Source organism: Perissodus microlepis, chromosome 14 (assembly GCF_051167445.1).
Source record: "Perissodus microlepis isolate ML-2025 ecotype Zambia chromosome 14, ASM5116744v1, whole genome shotgun sequence".
Lineage (NCBI taxonomy): Eukaryota > Metazoa > Chordata > Actinopteri > Cichliformes > Cichlidae > Perissodus > Perissodus microlepis.
In genome coordinates, this window is record NC_140474.1 from 24434926 (window position 1) to 24458676 (window position 23751).

Sequence of the window (23751 nt, forward strand, 5' to 3'; positions counted from 1 at the left end):
CTGATCTCAGCTTGGGACATTTTACTGCTTAATGCATATTTAAGCTGCTGTAGCCAATACAGTTTATTTACATAGAAAAACTTAACATGATGCATTCTTAAAAAGGGAATACACAGGGAATTGATCTTAAGGTCACAGGTCAAATTTTCTCAAATCTAGGATTTTCAAATTGATACCATAGGTGCATCTACTAGGAAGCTGAGAGGTAGGTCTGGTGGTGTGATTGCAAATCTGGGGTAACAAGTGTCTGGCATAGATCTACACAGTTTTTACTAATGTAGCATTTTATTACCCATCTTATAACTTGACACTATACTACTTGAGATGCAAGTATTATAAAGTAGCTCCAGCATTATATCTTGAATAGAGACATCCAGTGTCTCAGCTCTCGCCAGTGCAGATGTCAGAGTCCAGGAATTCAAAGAATTATGTGAAATCAAAGCAGCAATATAAAAATTGTATACAAAACACAGGTGTTATTTTCTTATCTACATGAAAGCCACAGTAGTCCCCAGTGCTAGCACAGCTGACTGTAGCTGGAGATCACCTGTTCAAGAGACGTGAAGCTGTCTAGGAAGTCCTCCTCTGAGATGCCAAATTTAATGTACTGATGGATGTACGCCCTGTAACACAGGAAAAGTGAAAGAAAACAATTTTTAAAAAGAGAAACTGTCAGTTATACTTCTGGGACCAGCTTTTCCTTACTGTGCATGTACAGGGACTGACCCACCTGGAGGCAAACATATTCCAGGCTTTTCCCACCATGTCATCCAAAGGTCTGAGCAGAGCCTGGCTGTTACTGACCAGCGTGGCAGATTTCTCATACTTATTAAAGGGTACAGGGGATTTCCACAAGCTGAAAGCTTCTTTGGATGCGAGCCAGGAGGTGTACAGGGCTGGATCATCAATGCCACCTAAGCACAAAAGCACATAATTCACATCCCCTGCTCTGTACAATCTGCAGACTTACATTATTACAAAAGAATTGCTCTAATCAGTCTTTTGGAAACATCATCCCCTACATGACTGTCATAAATTTATCTGGTAAACTCACACAATCACTGCCTTTTCCCCCTTTTAATTAAATTAAATCAATGTTTCATCCATCCATCTGACCTGTCTCTGCACTGTAGACATCTTTCCCTCTCAGGATGAGAAGGTTGGCCAGAGAGGTGTTAAAGCTGCCCCCTGTGAGACTCCTGCTCCGCCCAGAGTCAGCAGGAGGACGCACCTGCCAGTCTATACCTGTCACACGACAAACAAAGATCCTCTCACTATCACTTCCAACAATATCTCATTGACATAACAGGCTACACGGTTATGTTAGTGTGCACTTGCCTTCTTCCATCTTTGTGTTGGAGATGAGCATCTGTCGCAGGTGTTTGAGCAGCCCCTGCCAGTTAAACGTACTGTAGGCTATGGAGGAACTGGCCATCTGTGGGATGGTGCACAAGCTCAGTAGTTTGTACTCTGGATGACAGGCAAGAGCACTCACCAATTCACCTGACAAAATAAGGCTGGATTGTGAGAAAGGCAAACTCTGTGGGAACCTTTAGTCATTTGTTTCAACTGCTTTTTTTTCCCCAGAGAATATGATTATACATCTTTAATGACCCAACAATTGTTTGAACTGATGATCCTGGAACTTGCAGTTGTTTAGAAATGGCTCTCAGAGACTTTCCCAACTTGTGCAAATCTACAGATGTTCTTAGATCTTCGCTGAGTTCATTGGACTTTCCCAGTGTTCTGAGTATTGGTCAATCCACTGAGGGCTATGAAACACATCCTTGTCATGCTGCCAAAGAGAAGCTACCAGATGTACTCAATCATGACCACTAACAAGAAGTGAATTGGTCTCGGCAAGTTAAAAGACATTGCAGATCCTTCTGCAACACTTATTAAAAGATTTAAGTGAATGTATGTATACATTTGAACCTGTATGTATACTTCTGACTCTGTGTGGAATACGGAAAATCCAAAATAAATTCAAACTTGTGCACTAAACTCTTGTTTTTTAATATCATTAAAGATGTATGCTGTACAAAGGTTCCACCTGGAAAAACAGCAGCTCAAAAAACCCCAATTACAAGCCCACAATTACCATGACATTCAAGCCCACCATGAGTGTGTAAACTTCTGTCCACAACTGCAGGTGTGAGTAGTGTTTGTCCTTTCTCACCCAGAGGATTTCTGCTGTATGCTCCATGGGAGTCAGCGGTGAGCGCCGGCTGCAGGATACTGCCCAGCTGGTGGGCGATGACCCTGTTGACGTCACTGAAAGAGATGTGTTTGATGTTAAGAAGCCGACTGCAGATCCTGTGCACCATGTCGTTCTCGTGCACCAGTATGGCGTCTGACAACTGGTAGAGATGAGCCAGCGTCAGCACAGAGTTATAGTTCTGGACGATCACCTGAAAGTAAACAGTCAGAAGGTAGCACGATTCTCTTTTACATCACGTTAAAGATAGGTCAGCGTCCACACCTCTCCAGTCCCATACGGCCAGGTGAGGTGGTTGAGGATAAAGGATGATGGATAAATATCACGGAGACACTGAGTAACGTAGGTGCCGACACCTGACCCCGTCCCCCCTGCCACACTCATCATTGCTATAAGCCCAGCCAGTCTGTCACAGCGCTCCACCTCCCGCCTCACCAGCTCCTCCACTGCGTCTCTGTGACGAGGACCATGGACACAATACCTAGATCAGTTAAAGAAACAGGTGATCAGCGTGAAAGCTATCAAATGAGAGCATTCCAGAATAGGTGGGCTCATACTGTCCCATCCTTACCCATTAGCCCAGTTGTTTCCGGAGCCCTGCTTCTGGCTGAAGTGAGAACTCGCTCCATAGCTCCACCTGCCAGACTTTGCAGCCATGCTCATACACCGGTTGATTACTTTAGGCTCCATATCTACCAACAGCGCCCTGGCAACGAGGTCTGGTGTAGGGAAAAACACGGCAGGAAACATGAGTGCGGAAGACGGGACTCGGACTTTGTTTAGTACCATTAGAGAGGCGTCGTACCTCCGTGTGCGGTCTGGTGAAAGAACCGCTCGCAGCTGGCAGCGCTGTACGTCTTCCTCTGTCCCTCCTGAGCATCGCTACAAATGATGTCAAACAGCTCCTGACCCACCTGGTTACCGCACTGACCGAGCTGAACTGTTACTACAGACATGTTCCACCCAGATGACTCAGTACCGGTCACAGAGCGATGGCACCCACGCTGTGACACACCCGCGACCTCGAGCTGATGGAGCAACGCTTCATAACTTCGGGGCTGTCTATACCTTCTCTGGTACGTTGGTGTTACAGCGCTCGCGAAGCCGCCACAAGAAGTTGAACTGGCATTTCCGGTCGAAACCGGCAAAAGTTTCAAAATAAAACTCAATCAAACTAAAGCTTGTTCTGTAAAGGCAACACAAAAAGGTTCAGACCTTTCTCATAGTGCATGTGTAAGGTTTGTGCATGTGTATTTTTATTTCCAAAGAAATAATTTATTTAACACAAGTCAGTGGGGTACATACTGAACGTAAGAGAATAGAAACAAAGTATCGATTCTAACGCACTAGTATAGATTCAGTACCGACACTACTGACATTTGGATGATTCACCCACCTTTAATTGCTATTTACTTTGTCAGCATCTACCATGTATATCCACATACATTTTAATTTTTTGCCAAAAAGATTGTTTTTGAACGTTATTAAACACTTATTACACACCTTCAAATAAACACATTACATATAAAAAATGCTATAAACAAAGTCAGCTAAAAACATCCCTTTTGTTTCGTCTGTATATAAATATGATATGGCTTCATTATACTAAAGGAAGACTAAAAGAAAGAAGTTCGATAACTTACAAACTTAAAAGTACTGTAGTTTGTTAGGTTGGAAAAACTTTTTTTTTGCTATCAAATTTAAGTCAGTATCTATAAATTTCAAGATACTTAGTAAATGAAATACCAAGATAATGACTCAAAATTTTCCTTTTTATTGTTTTCACATCATTTGTTTGTATGTAGGTATGCGTGAATGGTACAAAGGAGTATCAGGACCACATTAAGATTTTATTTTAAGAATAAAGTCTATTACTATACTAAAATACTATTGAAACGTGAAGATTAAAGTTGTTTCATGTGCCTTTTGTCGATGAGTAAATGAAATCGTATTTCAGAATCAGTTTAATAAGCATAAACTGATTCTAGTTCATTCATAGTTTAATATTTCTCTTTTAGCACATAAACACAAACACATTGTGGTGATAAACAGAAGGACTTGAAGAGATGGTGCAGACAGCTGCATCTGGCCAGAAAAAAAACACACAACCTGGAAAAACACACAAAAAAATTTGCAAATATCATTTCGAGTTTAATCTCGAAATTTCGACTTTATTCTCAAAAGGAAGAGTTTTTTCTTAATGGTGCCTTAATATTTCATTGTAGGATATGTAACAAGTGTTTAGTAAAATTTGAAAAATTATATTATTACAAATTGTAATACTTATCTCTGCCTTCAAGAGTTACGTCAAGCTTTCATATTTAACAGTACCCTTGTCTACAAATCTTGTAAAGTGAATGTTAATGTTTTGCCGGCTTTTAGACTTACACATTACTTGTTAATATTTAAGCTTAAATAAACGTATTTTATTTACGAATATAACAATTTCCAAGTTTATGAATTAAATAAAAACCAGAGGAGGAATTCCCAGCAGTGAATCCTAACTTGTGAAAAAAGCAGTGTAGCGTATTTGTGACAAAATGAAAAGAGGTTACCGCCCACTTTGTGAGTGCCGCAGTGCGCATGCTCAGTGTAGTAGCCGGTTATGGCGGCGGTGTGTGTTTGTCCATGAGGTGGGGGACTCCTGCTATTCTTGCGGTGTGTGACAGAGCGATCCGAGCGAAGCGCTGCCATGGCTGGAGTGTTTGACATTGATTTGGACCAGCCGGAGGAAAATGTCTCCGACGATGAGAACGAGGAGGTATACTTTAGCGGGAGACGCTGACGATTTACCGCGAAAGCTGTCACAGCAGAAACTCTCCACGCACGGAAGCTAGCTGCTTAGCCTGGTAGCCTGCCTGACAGCCGCCCGCAGGCCTTCTCCTGCAGCCGGACAGCTCAGGCCCTTTTCACACAGGGACATAGCCGAAGCTAGTGCTAATTAGCATGACCGGGATCGCGACAGAGCTGTCACCGGCTTTAATGCTAACGTGATCCGGCGATGACATGCGCACGGTGTTGACGCTGTGTCAAAGCCCAGCGCTGTCATGTTGGGAGTTGAGCAAGACGTCCTTACTTGGCCAAAGGTGCTGCAGTGATAAATGTGGCTCCGAGCGCAACAGTTTATTTTGGCAGGACTGTGACAGCCAGAGTGGGAATGTGCACCGGAGTGTCCGCTTGTTTCTGTTCTCGCTGAGAAATAAAAGGCAGCAATACTCCAGAAATACACTGCATTTTTAAAATGAGGGGCTTTGAAGAGCTGCTGTCAGAGTCTCGGCTTCTTATTACAAAAATAAGAAAAAAAAACTTCCAAGTGCAGCTGCTGAACAGAAGAGAGTGCAATATACAGCACACACTGTCTATATGTGTAAACTTTATCAAGAAAGCTTTGCTGAAAGGTCACATCAGCCTCTTTAAAAAGGAAGATTTTTTTTTTATTAAGGCTATTGTGCAAGAGGCTATAATTTAGGTACTGCTATAAATATTTAGTGTTTTCATGAGTGATTATTTAAGTGAGCTGTAGATCAGTTATTACTGATTGCAAGGCAAGAAAACCAGCAAGTGGAGAAGCTGTGAGAAGAAAATGTTTGGTATTTTTTGTTAAAGATTGACTGGAAGCATTAATCAATATTCAAAAGAGCTGCTGAGTAACTGAATTCACAAGAATTTATTGATGAAACAAGTCAGCTCTAAATGTAAACAGCTGTTGCCCTGCATGCCGCTAAGCACAGTGTTAGAAATGCTTTATTGTAGTTGTTACTTAAAAACGTAGAGGACTGGGTATGTCCTTATGAAGTTTAAAGCTGAGAGAAAGCCTTAAAAACCGATGGATCTGTCACAAGCGCCTTCAGTCCACATATTAATGTATCCTTGGGCAAACTGAAAGTTTCCCTGGGTGCATCCATCAGAGTGTGAGTGTTAGAAAAAGCACTTAGGGATAGTGAATAGTCCCGTGTGTGATTGGATGAATAAGACGTGTAGAAAGAAGCACTTTGAAGAACTTTAGTAGGAAGGCGCTATTTATAAGTCCCAGTTCATTTACCATTTACACCATGGCTGCTGTGGATTCTGTTCATGACAAAAACAAAGAAAAAACCTTCACAACTTGTTTTGTTTTCCTCTTTTTCTCCCAGGGTCAAATCGCTGATCTCATGGAGCAGTGCATTGAGTTGTAAGTTTTTAAAACTTGACTTTTGTGAGATTTTTATAACCAAAGAGGTCAAAAAGAGGCACGGGCATAATAGAAAGTCGAACATGTCTCACTGCAGCAACATGGATGACTGCGAGAAGATCGAGATATCCGAGGACAACGTCAATCAGGGCACAGAGAACATCCGACCGGAGTGCTTCGAGCTGCTGCGCGTCCTGGGGAAGGGTGGCTACGGAAAGGTAATCATTGCCTTGACAAAGCGCCCTCTTTTATTTGGTGTCTGTGATGTGGCGTCTGTTATTGCTTTGACCCGCATTTCTTAAAGCGCATCTTTTTGACATGTTGATCCCTTTCCTCCCTGGGCAGGTTTTTCAAGTTCGAAAGGTTGTTGGCGCTGCAGCGGGCAAAATATTTGCCATGAAAGTTTTAAAAAAGGTACATTTCTTCCCCTTTTCTTTGCTATGTTACCCTTCGCCAATTCCAGAACACACAATCCTGTTCATCAATTAGAGCTCCTCTCATTATGTTTCATATGAACACAGCTGCATGTTTGTCATTAAACATTACGATGCTTTGGTCTGCAAACACTGGCTGCCTCTGAAGCCTGTGGCCGGGTAAGATTTCACTGCTAGTTGGTAGATTGCCATCAGCTCTGCTCTGCTGCAGCCTTGGCACTTAAAACACTCTGCCTCAGCCCATTAGACGCTGCTCGATTCTCACACTGCTTCTGCTTTATTGGCTTACGTGACCCTAGTGACACATTAAAGAACTGCCACGTTTCAGTTATTTGTTTAAACCCCTTGGCTTTAAGGCAGCGGCACAGCTCCGATACGGGGCTGTAGGGTGGCGATAGAGGCCAGGTTTCATCTTTATGAAGCATCTCAAGGTATGAAATCAGTCCTGACTTGCCCAAAATTCCCAGTTGCATACATTTATTTTCTTAAACTACAGTTTATCATCGCACGTTGGTCTGTCCTAACCTGCCAGTTGTTCCCTCCATGTGGAAAGAGATCACTGTATGAATGCAGAATTTGAGTTAAATACCAAAATTTTCCAGAGATCGCACTTACATAAAACTTCCATTCAGATTTCATGTCCAGTGAAGGAAAAGCTTAGATATTCTTTTTAATTTAAAACAATCCGATAAAGTTTGAGCAGTGATTCACAACTTAGGGCGTTTTCACACCTGTCTTTCATTGACTCTTGGAGCTATTTCCTGTGGTTTGGTTTGTTTTCAGTATTTTTCAAAGAAAAATCAAAGCAAACCAAATGCGTCGATACAAAACACGTGAGAATGTTCAATCCACTCATTTGCCAAATGTGTCCCTTTGAACCTATAGCTTCAGTAGAAAACACATATGCGTATGTAGAGTACTGTGTAAAAGTCCTGAGCAACCCCTCATATCTTGCTTCCACTGGGATGACTTTTAAATTACCTTCTTGTCATTTTTAAAGTGGGCTTGATGAACACTAACACTAAACTGAATCATTCAAGTAGTATCTTTAGGCACTTTGCTGCTAGTAGCCTGTCACAAAAGCACATCTCTTAAGGTGAATCTACAAAGATATATCAAGCTGACAGGCATAAAATAGGTTTGGTTGAAAACTTGGCATATCTTGGCATGGTGTTCAGTGTGTCCTTCAAAAAATTTGAGGAAACTTGGCAAATGGGGGGAAAAAAGAAGATGCAACAGGCCTTAAAAAAAATATCCAAAGCAGATGAATAGTATCTGAAAGTCATGTCCATGAGAAATAGGAAAATATCCAGCAATACTCTCAGTCATGGATTGGCCTCCCAGATGCCGGACCTCAACATTACTGAAGCTGTGTGTGATCATCTTGACAGAGAACATCCAAAGAAGAGCTTTGAATGTCCTTCAAGAAGTTTGGAAAACTATTCCTGAAGACTACTTAAAGAAATGACACGACAGCTTTACTAACTGAGTTCAGTCTGTGTTAAAGGATAAAAGTAGTTGACTTCAAAGCTTGTTAGAATTGTACAAACTCTGCTTTTGCCTCATAAATTGTATTTCCGTGTATGTTTGCGTGTTTCAATAACTTGCTGCATCTGTTTCCCGTTCTCTTAGTAAGATGTAAAGAAAAGAGAGTTGGCTTAAGACTTTAGTACAGCACCGTATAAAATCCAGAGTAGTCGCGTTTGCTTCAGCCTGTCAGTGTTTTGAACGTGATAGCTGAACTGCTGAACGCATCGTCATCATCCTGTGTGTTAATGTTTCAGCCTCGACTGCCATAAAACCGTCTTATAATTTCTGATTTACTCTCTAGTTGGAACTTTGATTCAGGGCTGCATGTGTGAGAGTGAGAGAGGGAAAAGGCTCAAAGTCCTGAGGTTGGACTGCGGACTTCTGAGATGCTTCATAAGCACGTGTTAGTAGACTAGTTGGAAGGAGTGAGAAGAGCTGGAAATTCACATTAAATTGCACAAATCAGCCAGTTCTCATTGGTCTTTCACTCAGTGCTGAGACAGCGTAGTTGCTGACGGGCAGCTTTTTGGCCTTCTGACAAAAGTGTTTAGTAAACAAAAAGAAGAGTGAAGGAAGAGTGCTTTTCTTCTCTCTGTGCACATAATGATTCCCGGTGTACTCCGGTAGGGCTTCGTGTATTTTAATGCATGTTTTTTTGTTTAGTTTATAAGTTACCAGGTGATTGATCTGACTTGCTAAACTTATTAAAGTAGACTTAGAATAATAATAATGAAATGTGATTCTGCTGCGTTCATATGGAAGACCAAAAGACTCAAAAGCTTGACCAAAGTGAGACACCACTCAGCACGTGCTGATTAAAAACAAGAAAACACAAATATCTCTTTAAGAAAAACCCCAAACCTTGGTATTATTTATCTGACAAACGACAAACAGAAGAACAGAGACAGCACACTGGACTTGATGCATGACATTCAACCACTAAAACTAATGTTTCTGTCCACGAATACAAGGAAATAACTGTAATTTGGCATCTCAATGAAAAATAATAGAACTGTGCTTTACTGTTTATTCTTTATTTCTATATTTTCTGCTTCATTGTAAAATAGTAAACTTAAAAATTCATGCCTAACTACAATAATTATGTTCAAACGGTAAAAATATAATTCCAGTTAAAGGGTTTGTACGTACTGGTGGATTAACCATTACATTACTACAACATTAGTAATGTAATTACAAATACTTTTAACTTTAGGCCAGCTCTGACATAAACCTTACACTAATACATTTGTTAAGTACTGCACTATCCAGCTGGTTGTGTCATGTGATCCAACTCGGCAGCCAAATGCAAAATCTTTTTACTTTAAAGGGTTTTGCACTTCCTGGCGACAGCAGTGAATTAATTGAGTTCTGTCTGTGCAAGATATCAAATATGATGGTCACGCTTTGCTAATTTTACTTTCATATTGCAAAATACGATGTTACAGCATTTTATTTTGAGGAACTTAAATGTTTAATGGACACAGAAGTAGCTTTTCAAACTAAGAACATCCACGCTGTCGTTTATTTTCGGGGTACAAATTTAGCCACTTGTGTAAAATGTTATCTTTTACTTACACTGTGACTCACATACATATATAGTGTATCTGTGTCGCCTGGATTGGTGGCGTGTTGTTGGTCAAGCTTTTGAGTTGTTCTGCCCACCGTACTGCAGATGACTAAACTGAAGCCCTGAGTCTTACAGTGAAGTCTTGTTATTTTCTCTGTATTAGTCACGCGGGACAAACAGGCAGTGACCAAAAATATGCTGCATATAATGCTGCTGTGTCTGCTTCTTAAATGATGTCGATTTGTTCATTTGCAGGCTATGATTGTGCGCAACGCCAAGGACACAGCCCACACCAAGGCGGAGAGGAACATCCTGGAGGAAGTAAAGCATCCCTTCATTGTCGATCTCATCTACGCCTTTCAGACGGGAGGGAAGCTATACCTCATCCTGGAGTATCTGAGTGGTCAGTGCAAGCAGTACACTCACATATACAGAGCATTAATATGGCTCCTAGCAGGCACTCTTCTTATATCTTACTATATGCGTGAAATCTCTGTCTGCCTGTGAGCTCCTAAAAACCAGCACGAGTTGAGCAACCAAAATTGGCACATAGATGCGTCTTACGGGGGATTTATGCTTCAGTGGGAAATCTACGCAATTTACCTTACCTCGCAACCTCAACCTGAAACCTCGCACCAGATAAAATATAAAATTACCAGAAATGTAACTACAACAATCATATGACCCCCTCAACCCTATGAGCAAGTGTTTTGGTGACAGTGGGAAGGAAAAACTCCCTTTTAACAGGAAGAAACCAGGTTCAGTGTAAACATCAGATCTGAAATCCGAGTTCTTTGCATTTTATTTTCCACCCTTTTTCTTTTTCCTTCTTCACTCTCTCATCTCTCCAGAGTGCTCTCACGCTGTCTTCAGACTGTATGTAACAGGATCTAATGCACACATCCGTTACACTGTAGCTGTCTTGTTAATCATGCATTTATCTCTAATGTGTCTGATATTAGATAATGTTATACTATTTCATTTTGCCGTGAGGCCAGAGGGGAGTGTCCCAAACAGTTAATGTGCAGGGGTGTGAGGGGTCACAGCAATTTCTCTCGCACGTCTCGGTGCGATGGAGGCGTAAAGGTTTATGGAGGTTAATATACGAGTAGTGTGAGTCACATAATTGTGGTTTAGATTCCTGAGCAGAAACGTTTGCATCTAACGAACACGAGAACCCGACGGTCACCTCTTCTTTCTACTCGGCTGTTCCACACGGGTCAGACATTTAGGAGTCTGCATATATGGCTGTTAGTAGCATGAACATGTGTTCACCTGTGCAGGAGGAGAACTCTTTATGCAGCTGGAGAGAGAGGGCATCTTCATGGAAGACACAGCCTGGTGAGCATGACGATGCACTGAAACACAGATTGCAGGATGAAATGTTCGGATTGGTTAAAGATGATGTAATATCTCAGAGACCTCTGTTATAGATGTCGACAGTCTGAATGAGTTCATTAGTTCTGTTACACTGCAGATAAGCATAAGCAGCAAAATATAAATGGTAAATGGCCTGCATTTGTATAGCGCTTTACTTAGTCCCTAAGGACCCCAAAGCGCTTTACACTACATCCAGTCATCCACCCATTCACACACACATTCACACACTGGTGATGGCAAGCTACATTGTAACCACAGCTGCCCTGGGGCGCACTGACAGAGGCGAGGCTGCCGGACACTGGCGCCACCGGGCCCTCTGACCACCACCAGTAGGCAAACATGGGGTTAGTATCTTGCATGCAGCTAGGAGGTAGCCTGGGATCGAACCACCGACCTTCTGATTAGTGGCTGACCTGCTCTGCCACCTGAGCTACAGCCACAATATATGCTTTGTCTTTTCTTGTCTGATGGCTCAGATGCAATGTGGACCTCAGACCGGCTTAAAGTTTTTCTCTTTCTTTAGTTTTTACCTGGCAGAGATCTCCATGGCTCTGGGTCACCTGCACCAGAAGGGCATCATCTACAGAGACCTAAAGCCCGAGAACATCATGCTTAACAGCCAAGGTGAGACAGGAAATGGCTAAAAAATCAAAAAATACCTTAAGATTTATAATGGCAGCTCTTTTTCAATATATATGTTAAGGTGAGGCTAATGTTTTCCTCAAAGGTCACGTAAAGCTGACAGACTTCGGGCTGTGTAAAGAATCCATTCACGACGGCACGGTCACGCACACTTTCTGTGGCACCATTGAATATATGTGAGTACACTTCTTGTTTTTAATTAATCTCTTATCCAGCAATGAGAGTCGCTTTGCTAAGTAATATTGCTGCACCAGTAATAAGCACTCGCATTATCACAGGGCTCCAGAGATCCTCATGAGAAGCGGGCACAACAGAGCGGTGGACTGGTGGAGTCTGGGCGCTCTGATGTACGACATGCTCACAGGAGCGGTCAGTTAAACATTAACAGCCTGGAAAGAAAAAAAGCTTTCTCATTGGCTCTTATTGATGGACTGTTATAAAATATGAATCCGCATTAGCGACGATAGAGTAACCTAAGCACAATGTTTTACTGCAGCCGCCTTTCACTGGTGAAAACCGAAAAAAGACAATTGACAAGATCCTGAAGTGTAAGCTCAGCCTCCCGCCGTACCTCACACATGAAGCTCGAGACCTCCTAAAAAAGGTATCAAGAGGTTGTTTTTTTCCCTCCTGTTAGTTTGTCTTGTTATTGTCTTCTTATTTTTATTTCTTACTTTTTTGCAGTTGCTAAAGAGAAACGCTTCATCGCGCCTGGGAGCGGGAGCAGGAGACGCTGCAGAGGTGCAGGTGAGAATATGCAGCTGGATGTCGGCGATGAGTCGCACCAGCTATGCCATGAACTGCTCAGTGCTTATCTATAGATGCAGAACACGCATATTCCATCTGTTCATTGCGCTTTGTGCGTGGTTGTGCCATAGAGTCATACCTTCTTCCGACACATCAACTGGGAGGAGTTGCTGGCTCGGAAAGTGGAGCCTCCCTTCAAGCCTTTTCTGGTGAGTACTCGAGCGGGAAACTGCAAGAAGTCCTACGTTTCGGGAATCGCAACCTCTCCTGTTTCAGACGTGCTCGTGTTGCTGTACCCGCTCACCTGCGTGTCCTCTCTTCTGTCTTCACAGCAATCGGCTGACGACGTGAGTCAGTTTGACTCAAAGTTCACCAGTCAGACGCCCGTCGATAGCCCGGATGACTCGACCCTCAGTGAGAGCGCCAATCAAGCCTTCCTGGTAACCTCTGACTCAGGCTCTGTTAGAGTTTTCAGTACTCAGTCCATATGCAGCATCTCTTAAGGCCCAAAGGAGGACAGTAAGGTGTCATCTTAATGATTTCTCAGTTTTTTTAGGCTTTAATAGTAAACTGTAAAGATTATTAATTATCACAGGGCAGAAATAAATCTGACAGTCGCTGCACTTGGCTCGTTAGTAAACGAGGATTCCTCTCATTAGTTTTGTCCTGAACACGACTTCGTCTCCCCTGACCTGTTTCTTTCCCTGCGATTTAGGGTTTCACGTATATCGCTCCATCGGTCCTGGAAAACATCAAAGAAAAATTCTCGTATGAGCCAAAAATCCGCTCACCCCGACGCATCACGGACAGCCCAAGGACACCGCTCAGGTAATGTCAGCGTGAGAAACGAGCATGTTTGTGTTGCGACGGACGATCCTCAGGCTGATGCCTCTGGTACAAATGCTTTTCATACAGAAGTAACATTTGCCAGATGTCGTACCGCACTAAAAGTATGTTTTTTGGATAAAATGATCACTTATGGGCTTTAGATATAGTGCAGATTCTCAGTCAGCAATTAGCTGAAAAACAAGTTAAAATAAATATAGTTAACATTTTATTTTGTAAGTTGTGGTGCTTTTATTATAAAATTAGTGGCATGATGTCCTGTGATAAGAGGCAGCAGATCATAAGTCCTGCATGTTCCAAGCTTAGGAGAGGCTGAAGGAGAACACGAATTACGTTTGGGAACACAAGTCAGTCCTGACCTAAGTGACTGTGACATGAGCTGCATGAAACATCAGGTTGTTGCTCCCGAAGGAGTTTCTATAAGTTCCTAAATTCAAGAACTTACTGTGTTTTTCCAGCCCGGAGTCAGTTTTTACTCAGTGAGTTCAATAAAGACATGAAAGGTCCAGCTGACCTCCTGTGTTAGTTTAGTCTGATGGTTTTAAGACTGCATCTGTTACTTAGATGAAGATCACACCACACTTTGACAGTAGTCAGTGCTAAAATCCTGCTGATTCTCCAGGGTACAAATACTTTTTCTCAGATCTCTCTGGTTTCTGAGGAAGCTCAGATCTTTCAGTGTGTGTGCCGCAAGATGCTGGATCTTGTACCAGTGTGCATATTTAAACCAGTGAAGGGCAGGAGGTCACTGAGCAAACTCAGTGATGTTCTCCACCTCATCTGCTCGACTCCACACTCCTGAGATTCTCCCTCAGACTCTATAGATCACTGTGTACATGGTATTGCGAGTCTCAATCATCTTTTTTTTGTTCTCCATCACAATATTTCGTCAGTTCAGCTGATAAAATCACTTGTTCTTGTCACTGTGTCTGAATTTTGCCCTTTTTCTGCTGTTAAAATACAGAAAATAATCAATCTGCCATTTTTCATCATTCACCTGTTTCTCCTCTGTCCTTTCAGCCCGGTCAAGTTTTCAGGGGGGCACTGTTGGCATCGGAGCCCCCTCGTTCCCAGCGGTGGACCCGGTGTCCTCCAGTCTCCTCAAGACCAGGCCATGGAACTGTCCACCCCAGAGCAGATGGACATCACAACCAGCACCGAGGCCTCGGCCCCTCTCCCCATCCGTCAGCCTGCTGGGATCAACCTTGCTCAGATGAAGCAGCAAGCCTATCCTGTCATGGCCAAACGGCCCGAGCATCTACGTATGAACCTATGACCCCGCCGCCACTGTTTAGGAGAGTATATTTCTTGACTGTTTTTTTTTTTCTTCCTCCCACCAATGTTATTTTTTTAAGAAACAAAGCAAAAAGAAATGGATGCTAGAGACAATGAAAATCCAAAATCGCACATCCACACACTACATATACTGTCAGAACCTGGAGTTTGTGCGTGCATTTGGGACTCCGGCGTGCTATGGTTAAGTGCTACCGACGATATCACGTCTCACCACTTCCGACACCTCAGCTCTGTTGACCTTCGTCTTCTACCCCGACCCCACCCCCGCTCAAATGGACTACAACAGGAGATGTTTGGAGGAGCTGCAGCCTGTAACGTGTCTCACGGTATGCAAGCAACTCAAACTGAAATGCAGTCGGCTAGAAGATATCCAAAGTGCTTTACGCTGTTTAAAAGTGGGGGGAGGCGAGCTTCTTCTATTGGAAGAATTTGGAAAGGACTTCTCAGATAAAATGCTTCCTGTCTCTGAGTGAAAAGGTATGAATTTATTTTTTAAAAAAAAGGATTAAGGAAATTTTCTTTGAGTAGCAGACAAGAGGCGGCTCTGGTGATGATGAATATAGCTTTGTCTTAATAAACACATCAACGATGAACCAGAGAGCCTCGATTCAAAGGAGTAAAACCCCTGTTGACTTTTACAATCTTTGAGCGTCAGTGTTATGGATGATGTGTGAAATGGTTCATTTGGCGTGGGATCCCTCCCTCAGTTATCCACTCTTCAGGCATTACCACACTATGGGTTGCATCACTGGGGTTAGCCGGCACGTCACCAGGTGCACGAGCCTCATTCAGCATTAGCGTGAACCACTGTCTCTTCCCCTACCGTCACACAAAACATCAAACTGATTTCGGTGCTGCTTTCTTTGACCCACCCTCCTCAGTCTTACACCCAGCAGGAGATGCTGCGCCCCTGCTGTTTTCGGGACGTCGGACCTCACCTGACCCGTGGAATGATTCACATCGGAGACTGCGGCACCAGTTGATCTGGACTGTCTGCCGTTTTTATGCTCCAAAAGCCTGGAGCAGCATTTACAGCCTCCTTGCCTCTGCATTAACTTGTTAAGGAGCAACATTTTAGAAGTCTTGGAAAGCAAGAAAAATTATAAATAAACTGTAAAAGAAATACAAACTGCCGTGTCGTGTTTTAATTTCAAGAAAAGCACCAGGAGACCTCGTATGTTTGCATATCGTTTAATTACAAAGTTGTGCTGCGAGCACATTTGAATGTATCACCAGACATCTGATCAGTCCTTTTTCCTTTTCTTTTGTAACTGGAGATTTGAACTCATCACAAACACAAAAGGTGCAAAGTAAAAAAAACAAACTAAAGTAATTAAAAAAAATTATAATTATTTTAAAGATGGAGTAGTTTACCACTCAAAGACTAGCTTATCAGGAAATAATCTGAAACCTCTACTAAAAAACTTCACACTTTACTGATTCCCAAACAAAATCAAAACAATCACAGCGCCCTGATAATGCTGAAAAAGCTGAATCTCAGCTGTTTAAAAAAAAAATAAAACGTGGCCACAAATGAACATGAAAGGCCCCACGGTCATTTGAAGTGGTTCATTTAATGTAAACTATGAGGGACTGAACAAAAACGTGGAAAAAAAAAAACTATAAAAACGTACAGTTTACAAAACCATTTGAGTTCAAAGGTAGCCGTACCCTCACACGAACCCTGATTGTGCACTTCTGCTTTTCTATCTGACACAGTCGGACTTTTAAGTGCTGGTTTCAGAGAAATTCATTCATGAATGTGTGTACAGTATGAAAAACATCAGAAAAAACACGCCCGTCAAGTTTCACTCCAAAGGCCGCTGGTCTGAGATCTGAATTGTTTGGTGGCCATTAAATTCTTTTCATTTCTTACAGGCAACGGCAAGTAAAACCCTTATCTGCCTGCTACAAATATGTAATGATAAAAACTTGGGAATGAACCACCTGCCAAAGAGATACACTTCCACTCTTGGGCTTGTGAGATCACATTGAAACATTTTTTTTAAGGAAAGCATATCTGTGTATAGCATTATATAATAATTTCTCATAAACGTATAATCTTCAGTGGAATATCTACACAGGCATATAGAGGACATTTTTACCAACCATCAATGCTGTGTTCCAGTGTTCACTAATGTGTCAAAAAAGCTGATTGATGATAAAAAAATAAACTTTTTCCAGTGATGCTGTCACAGCTGAAAAACACTTGGCTAGTTTAGTGTTACTTATAGTCTCAAAATGGTTTTAATGCAACTATGTGTACTACTCCCTTCAAAGAGCTGAGTGTAATGGAAAGAGGAGTGAGAGACCTCTGTGCACAGCTGAGTACGAGTACATCAGTGGGTCTAGCTTTAAAAAAAACAAAACGGATGTCTCACTGGTCCTTGATTGGCCGCTTAGTTAGAAAGTACTCATCAGAGCTACACTGTCTTGATCCATGCTCAATCATCCAGGTAAGTAAATCCCAGAAAGTTGATTCCGTTAATCTGGAAGCTGTATTTTTGTTGTCATCCAAGGGACTTCTTCCATCTCGGCTATATTTGCATGATAACTGAAGCTAGCACCACTGACTAACAATGACCAACGCCATTTTTCTGGGCCATGAGAGCTAGGCTGTGCTTGTTTGAGAAGGGAGTAGTACACACTGTAGCACAAAAACTTATTCAAACAAACAAGGATGCTGTGAAGATGTCTAAAAATTATTTTTCTTTTCAAGTTAGATGAAAAAAAGTGCTTTTCCTGCAAAAACAAGGACCTTTCTAAGTGACCACAAATTTATTATAGCAAAAGCTGACCGTACTGTCCCAGCAGGTGCACTCAGCTAAGAGATCCTCGATATGCACTGCAAATGCAGACAGACTATATAGTTAAATGCCTACATCAGGTTTAATATGTGCTGCATCAATAATCTATAAATCGGGGGAATGCAGTCTATTATTATCTGGGGCCTGGCTGAATACTGAAGCATGCCAAGTATACTGTCCGGTGAAAAATCATACCAGCTGTCTTTGGAAGCTTAAAACACCTTTACCTGGCAGACTACTAAAAACCTAAATGTCCAACAGTGAAGAGTGGCACTGACCAACAATGCAATTCCATTTTTAATTGGTCCTTATTTAAGAAACACATTTATAAAGCAGTTTAGATCTCACATATCTCACTTCATGTAACCACAGATGGTTACATGAAGTATGCAATTTAGAGTCTTCGTAAGGAATATGCACTTAGCTGCCCAATCAGAAAAATAACTGGCGTATGAAAGCAGCCATATCGTTAAGTGCAGCTTTCTAAATGACAGTAGATTTGTGAAAACGAGTATTCTTCATTGTAACTTCATCTGCAAATAACTAATATTCCCTGCCTTCATTTTTTAACTACAGTGCAGCTCAGACTAAGTGGTGGTTTGTTTTTTTAAAGACTTAAAAGCTAAATAAGGCACAAATTACTTTACTGGAAAAAAAACCTACTCAGAAAGTCATTTTAAGAAAATATTGAGGGGGAGGTAATTTAGCTGGATTACTACACGGACTGAGTTAAACTGCATATACTTAGGTCAGATTTAGTGCTTCTGCATATCCTGACTGTCTTTCCCTCAAGTATCCTTTTAACGTAGACCAAACAAAGGTGTGGCAGGTGAACGAGTCTGTCTAAAGTTCTTCCTTTACAAGATTTCTTCTGTGAAAGGTTTAGAAAGGATGATGTGCTTCTGCCATTTGGGGTAAAAAAAAAACAAAAAAGAAAAACTGCACAGAGCAGCATAGCCTGGCCATCCAAGCACGTTTAAACGAACCCAAAACATGACCTAATCTTTGACTGAGCTCTTTTTGGTTAAGCGATTTCAAGCAGCAGGATATATATGAGAGCCAAATCAAGATAACTTTGTAGCTATAGTCTGAGGGTTGTTTCAGTAGGGAGTACAATATCATTTACTATTAGTGAGATTAATGACAAGACAAAAATAGTGAATATCTTCACGTATGTATAATTCAGCGTGACAGAAGCAAAGCGTGGGGGTAAATGCTTTCTGAATGTAGCAGCTAGAGCAGGGCCGGAGACACGGGATGTATGAGGATGGAAGTAGTTCAGCAGTTTTTGGTGTAGTAAATGAAGGTCGAGTGAACCAAAGAGTGCCTGCGGAGTAGATGATAGTGCGTTCTCCTCAGTTCACTCTGCACTTCCATGCAGCCGGGCTCTGCTCCTGCAGACGCCTCATTTTCTTCCCTAACCACACCCACCAGGCTAAACCCATCACAACACAGACCACAGACTCCACGTAGTAACCGTCCAGTGTTGTCACACAGACGCCGCCTTCCTTCACACACAGCTAGAGGTTTGAACATGGGAGAAAGAATTATTTGAACTTTTAGAGCATTATAGAAGAGAACACACACACACCATCTTGCCCCATCCTCATCGTCTGATCACTTACCAGAGCCTCTTCAGAAGAGCCGCAGCTCTGCCCAGCAGCCCCCTGGCATTCCTTAGAGGTCAGCGGATCGACCAGCCACAGAGCCACAGTGGAAGGCCAGTTTCCTCCGAGGTTAGTGACCGTGTTCAGCAGGGTCATGTAGGTCCCGCCGATAAGGGGGTCACTCACTTTGGCATGGAAAGCCATGCAGGCCACATACATGCTATACAACGCCACCTGGAGAATAATAAACAAAAAACAGAAGGTTAACAAAGTTCTTTCAGTCTACTATAACCTGATTTTTCTTGCTTAATTATCTTATTAATTCAGTTTTGTTGGCAAATTTCTAAAGGACTGCAGTCCTGTATAGTGTTTGTTCAGGTAGGCCATCAAATCCTCAACTGGCAAATCAGCTAATGATTCACCTGGAACTTCTTCTCATCCAGCACATCCTTGTCACAAGGGGGCAAGCTCTGCATGTCGGATGCCCTTCCTGACAGCCGCAGAGGGGAGTGTCTCTGTCGGTGGACTTGACCAGCGGCCTTTTGCTCCCCAAGTGAATGTTTAAGCCACTCTACTGTTAACCTGCATACATTTTCTGCATATCTTGAAGCTGCTTTGCAACCCATCTCCACTCAGCTTCTGTTTTCATGCTCTGTATAACCTAATCAGTCCCTGTTGGCATTGATGGCTGCTCTGTTATGTGCTGGGCTCTTGCTCCTGCTCTGCCACAACAGAGCCACACTGCCTGATATCAATTACAGCAGATGGAAATAAGAGTCTTCTTTTGACTACAGCGGCTAGTAGTCTTTTCACAGAGGCAGTAAGCTGGAAGACACTGTAGCACTCTGGACTAGAAAATAAGAACAGCAAAGAAATTGCAAACCTGATGCAATGCATAGCTGAGCAGCACTACGGCATAGTAGTAAACTGGGAAGGCTCCTTCTTGTTTTACGCTGGGAGTCCACCACACTAGCAGAGAAAACTCCAATCCGATAAGCAGCCTGCAGCATAGAACAAGATCGTTTTAGCTTTCTGTTTACTGAATGTGTGCGTAGTGTGTGCAGAATGCGTTACCACCTAAATGGGAAGGCCTTGTAGAAGATGTCCAGAGGTCTGGGCCCTGCTGTGTATCTACTGATGACCACTGGTAGGAAGATCTGGAGAGGTACCATGGGCACTGCTAGCAATGCTAGCTGCTCTTTGGGAACTCCAGCCTCCATCAGCTTCAGACCTGTAACCGCATCTGCTGCAGAGAAACCCATCTGAAACACAAAGAGAGTGGAAAAAATTACATTTCCACCTGGCAAATATCCAAAAGTGACACCTTCATGTATCCAATAGTGACCAATTACCTTAGCAGTGAGAAGCAGGAGACAAAAGGTAAAGACTGTTGGCATCTTGATGATGGATAATAGCAACTTGTAGGTTTCCATGACACCCTGTGTTTCCTCCGGGGTGGTAGTCGTTCTTCTGCCACGTACATTTTCCCTTTTAAAGATGGCAACCAGAGTGGTGGAAATCAGGAATACCACACCCCAAAAGAACAAGAAATCTGCACCGGAGGAAACAAAAGACCAAAACTGCTGTTTATTCACCAACAGAAATATATTTGACTTTTTTTAGGGGTTATGGATAGAAAGTACCTGACAAGGTAACAATGCCGGTGTCTTTGGGCACTATTCTGAGGTATTTGTTGCAGAAGTCAGGAGACTCCAGAGCCAGAAAGAGCACATTTCCCAGGAAGTAGCCAGCTGTCTGGCCTACAGAGTTGCATGTAGATGCATAGCCCACATTTTCTCTGGATAACATAGTCAGTGCCCAGCCATCCACAGCTATATCCTTAAATAACAAGGAGGTAAAGAAAGGAAACGCCTTTTATTTATCGATCTAAATATCTGTCTGTATCATGGTGTTTAAAGAAGCTTACCTGTGTGGCTGCCAGGAAGGCAAGCATGAAGAAGACAGCAGTAAGCGTAACCACATCTGGTCCTCCCTTACTCTGCAGCAGTGACTCAACCTTTGCAGAAAGGTAGAGCATGAAGAGGCCCAAGAGGTACTGTGTGGGCACCAGCCATGACTTTCTGCAGAAACATGAGGAAGACATAATTAGGAGAAGGATGCGCAGTCTATCAAGACTGTTATATCAAGTGTAATAACATGGATACAGATTAAAACATCAGGGTAATCAGCATCCAGATGTATTTCTTACCTCCTACCAAACCTACTGAAGTACAGAGCGTCCACCAGGGGTGCCCACAAAAGCTTGAGACTAAATGGCCAGAAGACAAAGCTGAAGAAGGCTTGGTCTTTGTAGCTGACATTCTTACTCTGCAAAATCAGAGGGATGCTTCCACCCAGTCCAAGAGGAATCCCCTGCAGCACATAGAGAAATAGAAGCAGCGACACATTCCCCAGCTCGCCGCGTATCCCAGACCTGCGAGGCGACCCTCGCAGCAGAAGAGAACCCTGCTCTCTTTCGTCTTCTATCCCCGGCTCAGAGAAGTCACTCTCCATGTCGTTCATGTTTTCAGGTGGGAGGGTGCCACCCACCTGCTTCCTCTGCCTCCCGTTCTTGTGTCTGATTAAATTTGAGGACTCCATAATGGATTAGTGGGCCTCAACCCTCCAGTCCTATCAGCAAATCTTCAAAAGGAGATGAGTGAAAACAACTGATACAACTAAACCGATTTTTAGTTGAGAGATTTTTAGTTGAAGCTGCTATAAATGCCTTCAATCATTTAGTTTGTACAGTGACAGCATTATGGGAAGCAGAATCATGCTGATCAAAGCAGATAGGTTTATATTATTTTAATATGCAATGGAGAAGCAGTGAAAAGGTGCAGTGAGCAACAAACAATGAAATGGTGAATTCATTGGACTGAACAATTCTGATGAAGACGAGAAAGTGAGTTTGTGAATAACGTTCAAATTACGCTGCATGCACATGGCAACACATCAGAAAAAAGATGACCACATACCAGTGCGCCTGTGCAAATACTTTGCATTAATCATAAACTGTGACAGTCACTCATTGTTGGGGTTGAAGGTAGAACTGACGACTGCATGGAATCACAAAAAATCAAAATAAAACTAAGTTAAACCCTGATCTATGATAAAATAAGAGTACAGTAAAGAGAAATAAGTCCAATGGAGATGCTAAGGTTCACTATATTCAGAGTACAATAACACGCAGGGTCCCGCTCTCATCTGAAAACTACCAAGTGTTACAGAAAAGTAGAAATAAAACACATCAAATCAATATAAGACGTTTTCAAATACATACAAAGCACATGTAAGTTGAAAAGGTGAAACACATGAATTTAGACATACCTGGTGATGGCAGCATGCCAGATCATAAAACACAGGCGGTTGAATCACAGAATTAATCAACGGAAAAATCAGCTCATTCAGTTTTTTCATTCAGAGGTAAGAGACATCTTCATAAAGACGAGAAAACACAAGGAAATGAAAAGCGTTTCACTTATAACTCTCACATCGGTGGACATCAACACAGCCGAGCAAGGAAATGCGACAAGTACAGCTTACAAATGTGTCCGGCGCCTACAGCTGACGTGTCAAAATATGACTGCATGTAGTTCCGCTTCAGTGTACGTAACGTCTAAATATTGGTAAAAAATACACTCAAGCGGAACTACAGTTGGTATCATTCACATAAAGCATATTACACAAAATGTAAAATTAACTTTAAATAAAAATCAGACCTACAAAAAATAATGAACTGTTAAGTTCTAGTTTAGTGCTGTAAATAAATGCAGTGAGTACAAATGTCAAATTAAATCACATAATTCATATAATTATAATAATCATATCATTTCTGTCAATTTTCTGTCATTCAGCCACAGTGTTGGAGATAAAATGTTAAATGTTAAGAACAGGAAGTTAGTTAGTGCGTGAAGTGATAAAGTTTGCAGTTAATAAAATTAACAGTTAACATATTTTGTTATATAAGTCCATTTACTAGTTTTCCAGCAGTATTTTTGACATATAACAGCCACAAAATACTCAATATGTCATTTACATTAAAACTATAAAACTGTATTACAAACAATTTTCTGTATTTTTAATCTTTGTTGTTATTTTTTTTATTTGTCGCCCAGCTTTTAACACTTTTTTTACAGGGTTTTTTTTGTGTGTGTGTGTGTGTTTGTGGTTTGTTTTTTTGTATTTGTTTTGTTTTGCTTTGTTTTGTTTTTTTGTCACAGTTTACACACAACCCTGTTTTTTCTCTTTTGTGTGTGTGTGTGTGTGTGTAGTAAACTACCGAGACTATAAACAATAAATACTTTTTGGATAAAGCATATCTCATTTTAATCCCATCTTATTTTAATTTAATATTTCGTCTCTACCTGAATCTCTTTTGGCTGTAAACTTGTAAGAGTGAAAATTTGGTTTAAAAAAATCACCAACAAACCAAAAACAAAATTTGAACATGGGTGGGTGCTTTGTGCAATAAACTTAATTGAATCACAGTTTTTCCACAGTGTT

General features: G+C 41.8%; 3 protein-coding genes across 4 annotated transcripts; 1 reads left to right on the forward strand and 2 right to left on the reverse strand.

Annotated features, from left to right (window-relative positions):
- Nucleotides 1-18: 18 nt before the first annotated feature.
- Nucleotides 19-3403, reverse strand: tubd1 (tubulin, delta 1). The gene is made up of 8 exons (XM_084950714.1): nucleotides 3024-3403; nucleotides 2790-2937; nucleotides 2483-2699; nucleotides 2180-2411; nucleotides 1339-1503; nucleotides 1117-1245; nucleotides 731-914; nucleotides 19-623 (listed from the first exon to the last, which is right to left on the reverse strand). Exons 1-8 carry the CDS (start codon nucleotides 3172-3174, stop codon nucleotides 518-520), a joined length of 1332 nt encoding a protein of 443 aa, XP_084806840.1. The 5' UTR covers nucleotides 3175-3403; the 3' UTR covers nucleotides 19-517.
- Nucleotides 3404-4790: 1387 nt separating this feature from the next.
- Nucleotides 4791-15960, forward strand: rps6kb1b (ribosomal protein S6 kinase B1b). The gene is made up of 15 exons (XM_084950642.1): nucleotides 4791-4979; nucleotides 6352-6389; nucleotides 6487-6607; nucleotides 6735-6803; nucleotides 10176-10323; nucleotides 11204-11261; nucleotides 11824-11924; nucleotides 12028-12118; nucleotides 12221-12311; nucleotides 12439-12546; nucleotides 12627-12689; nucleotides 12821-12898; nucleotides 13022-13129; nucleotides 13405-13517; nucleotides 14556-15960. Exons 1-15 carry the CDS (start codon nucleotides 4911-4913, stop codon nucleotides 14809-14811), a joined length of 1512 nt encoding a protein of 503 aa, XP_084806768.1. The 5' UTR covers nucleotides 4791-4910; the 3' UTR covers nucleotides 14812-15960.
- slc33a1 (solute carrier family 33 member 1) lies at nucleotides 13021-22816 on the reverse strand. Of its 2 annotated transcripts, XM_084950640.1 has the most exons (10): nucleotides 22576-22816; nucleotides 22224-22304; nucleotides 21455-21888; nucleotides 21173-21326; nucleotides 20889-21084; nucleotides 20598-20797; nucleotides 20323-20507; nucleotides 20129-20246; nucleotides 19264-19479; nucleotides 13021-19158 (listed from the first exon to the last, which is right to left on the reverse strand). In XM_084950640.1, the coding sequence occupies exons 3-10, from the start codon at nucleotides 21844-21846 to the stop codon at nucleotides 18994-18996; spliced, it is 1626 nt and encodes a 541-aa protein (XP_084806766.1). In that variant the 5' UTR covers nucleotides 21847-21888; nucleotides 22224-22304; nucleotides 22576-22816; the 3' UTR covers nucleotides 13021-18993. The 2 variants fall into 2 exon arrangements, with proteins under 2 accessions (XP_084806766.1, XP_084806767.1); XM_084950641.1 differs by lacking the exon at nucleotides 22224-22304.
- Nucleotides 22817-23751: the final 935 nt, after the last annotated feature.

Coding starts and splice junctions, on each gene's coding strand:
- slc33a1 (XM_084950641.1), bottom strand. CDS start 21,846: ATGGAGTCCTCAAATTTAATCAGACACAAGAACGGGAGGCAGAGGAAG. Junction 20,508..20,597: donor TCCTGCTTCTCACTGCTAAG/GTAATTGGTCAC, acceptor TTTGTGTTTCAG/ATGGGTTTCTCTGCAGCAGA. Junction 19,159..19,263: donor GCTCTTCTGAAGAGGCTCTG/GTAAGTGATCAG, acceptor TCAAACCTCTAG/CTGTGTGTGAAGGAAGGCGG.
- rps6kb1b (XM_084950642.1), top strand. CDS start 4,911: ATGGCTGGAGTGTTTGACATTGATTTGGACCAGCCGGAGGAAAATGTC. Junction 6,608..6,734: donor GGAAGGGTGGCTACGGAAAG/GTAATCATTGCC, acceptor CTCCCTGGGCAG/GTTTTTCAAGTTCGAAAGGT. Junction 13,130..13,404: donor GCGCCAATCAAGCCTTCCTG/GTAACCTCTGAC, acceptor CCTGCGATTTAG/GGTTTCACGTATATCGCTCC.
- tubd1 (XM_084950714.1), bottom strand. CDS start 3,174: ATGTCTGTAGTAACAGTTCAGCTCGGTCAGTGCGGTAACCAGGTGGGT. Junction 2,700..2,789: donor GGAAACAACTGGGCTAATGG/GTAAGGATGGGA, acceptor TAACTGATCTAG/GTATTGTGTCCATGGTCCTC. Junction 1,504..2,179: donor ATACAGCAGAAATCCTCTGG/GTGAGAAAGGAC, acceptor TTATTTTGTCAG/GTGAATTGGTGAGTGCTCTT.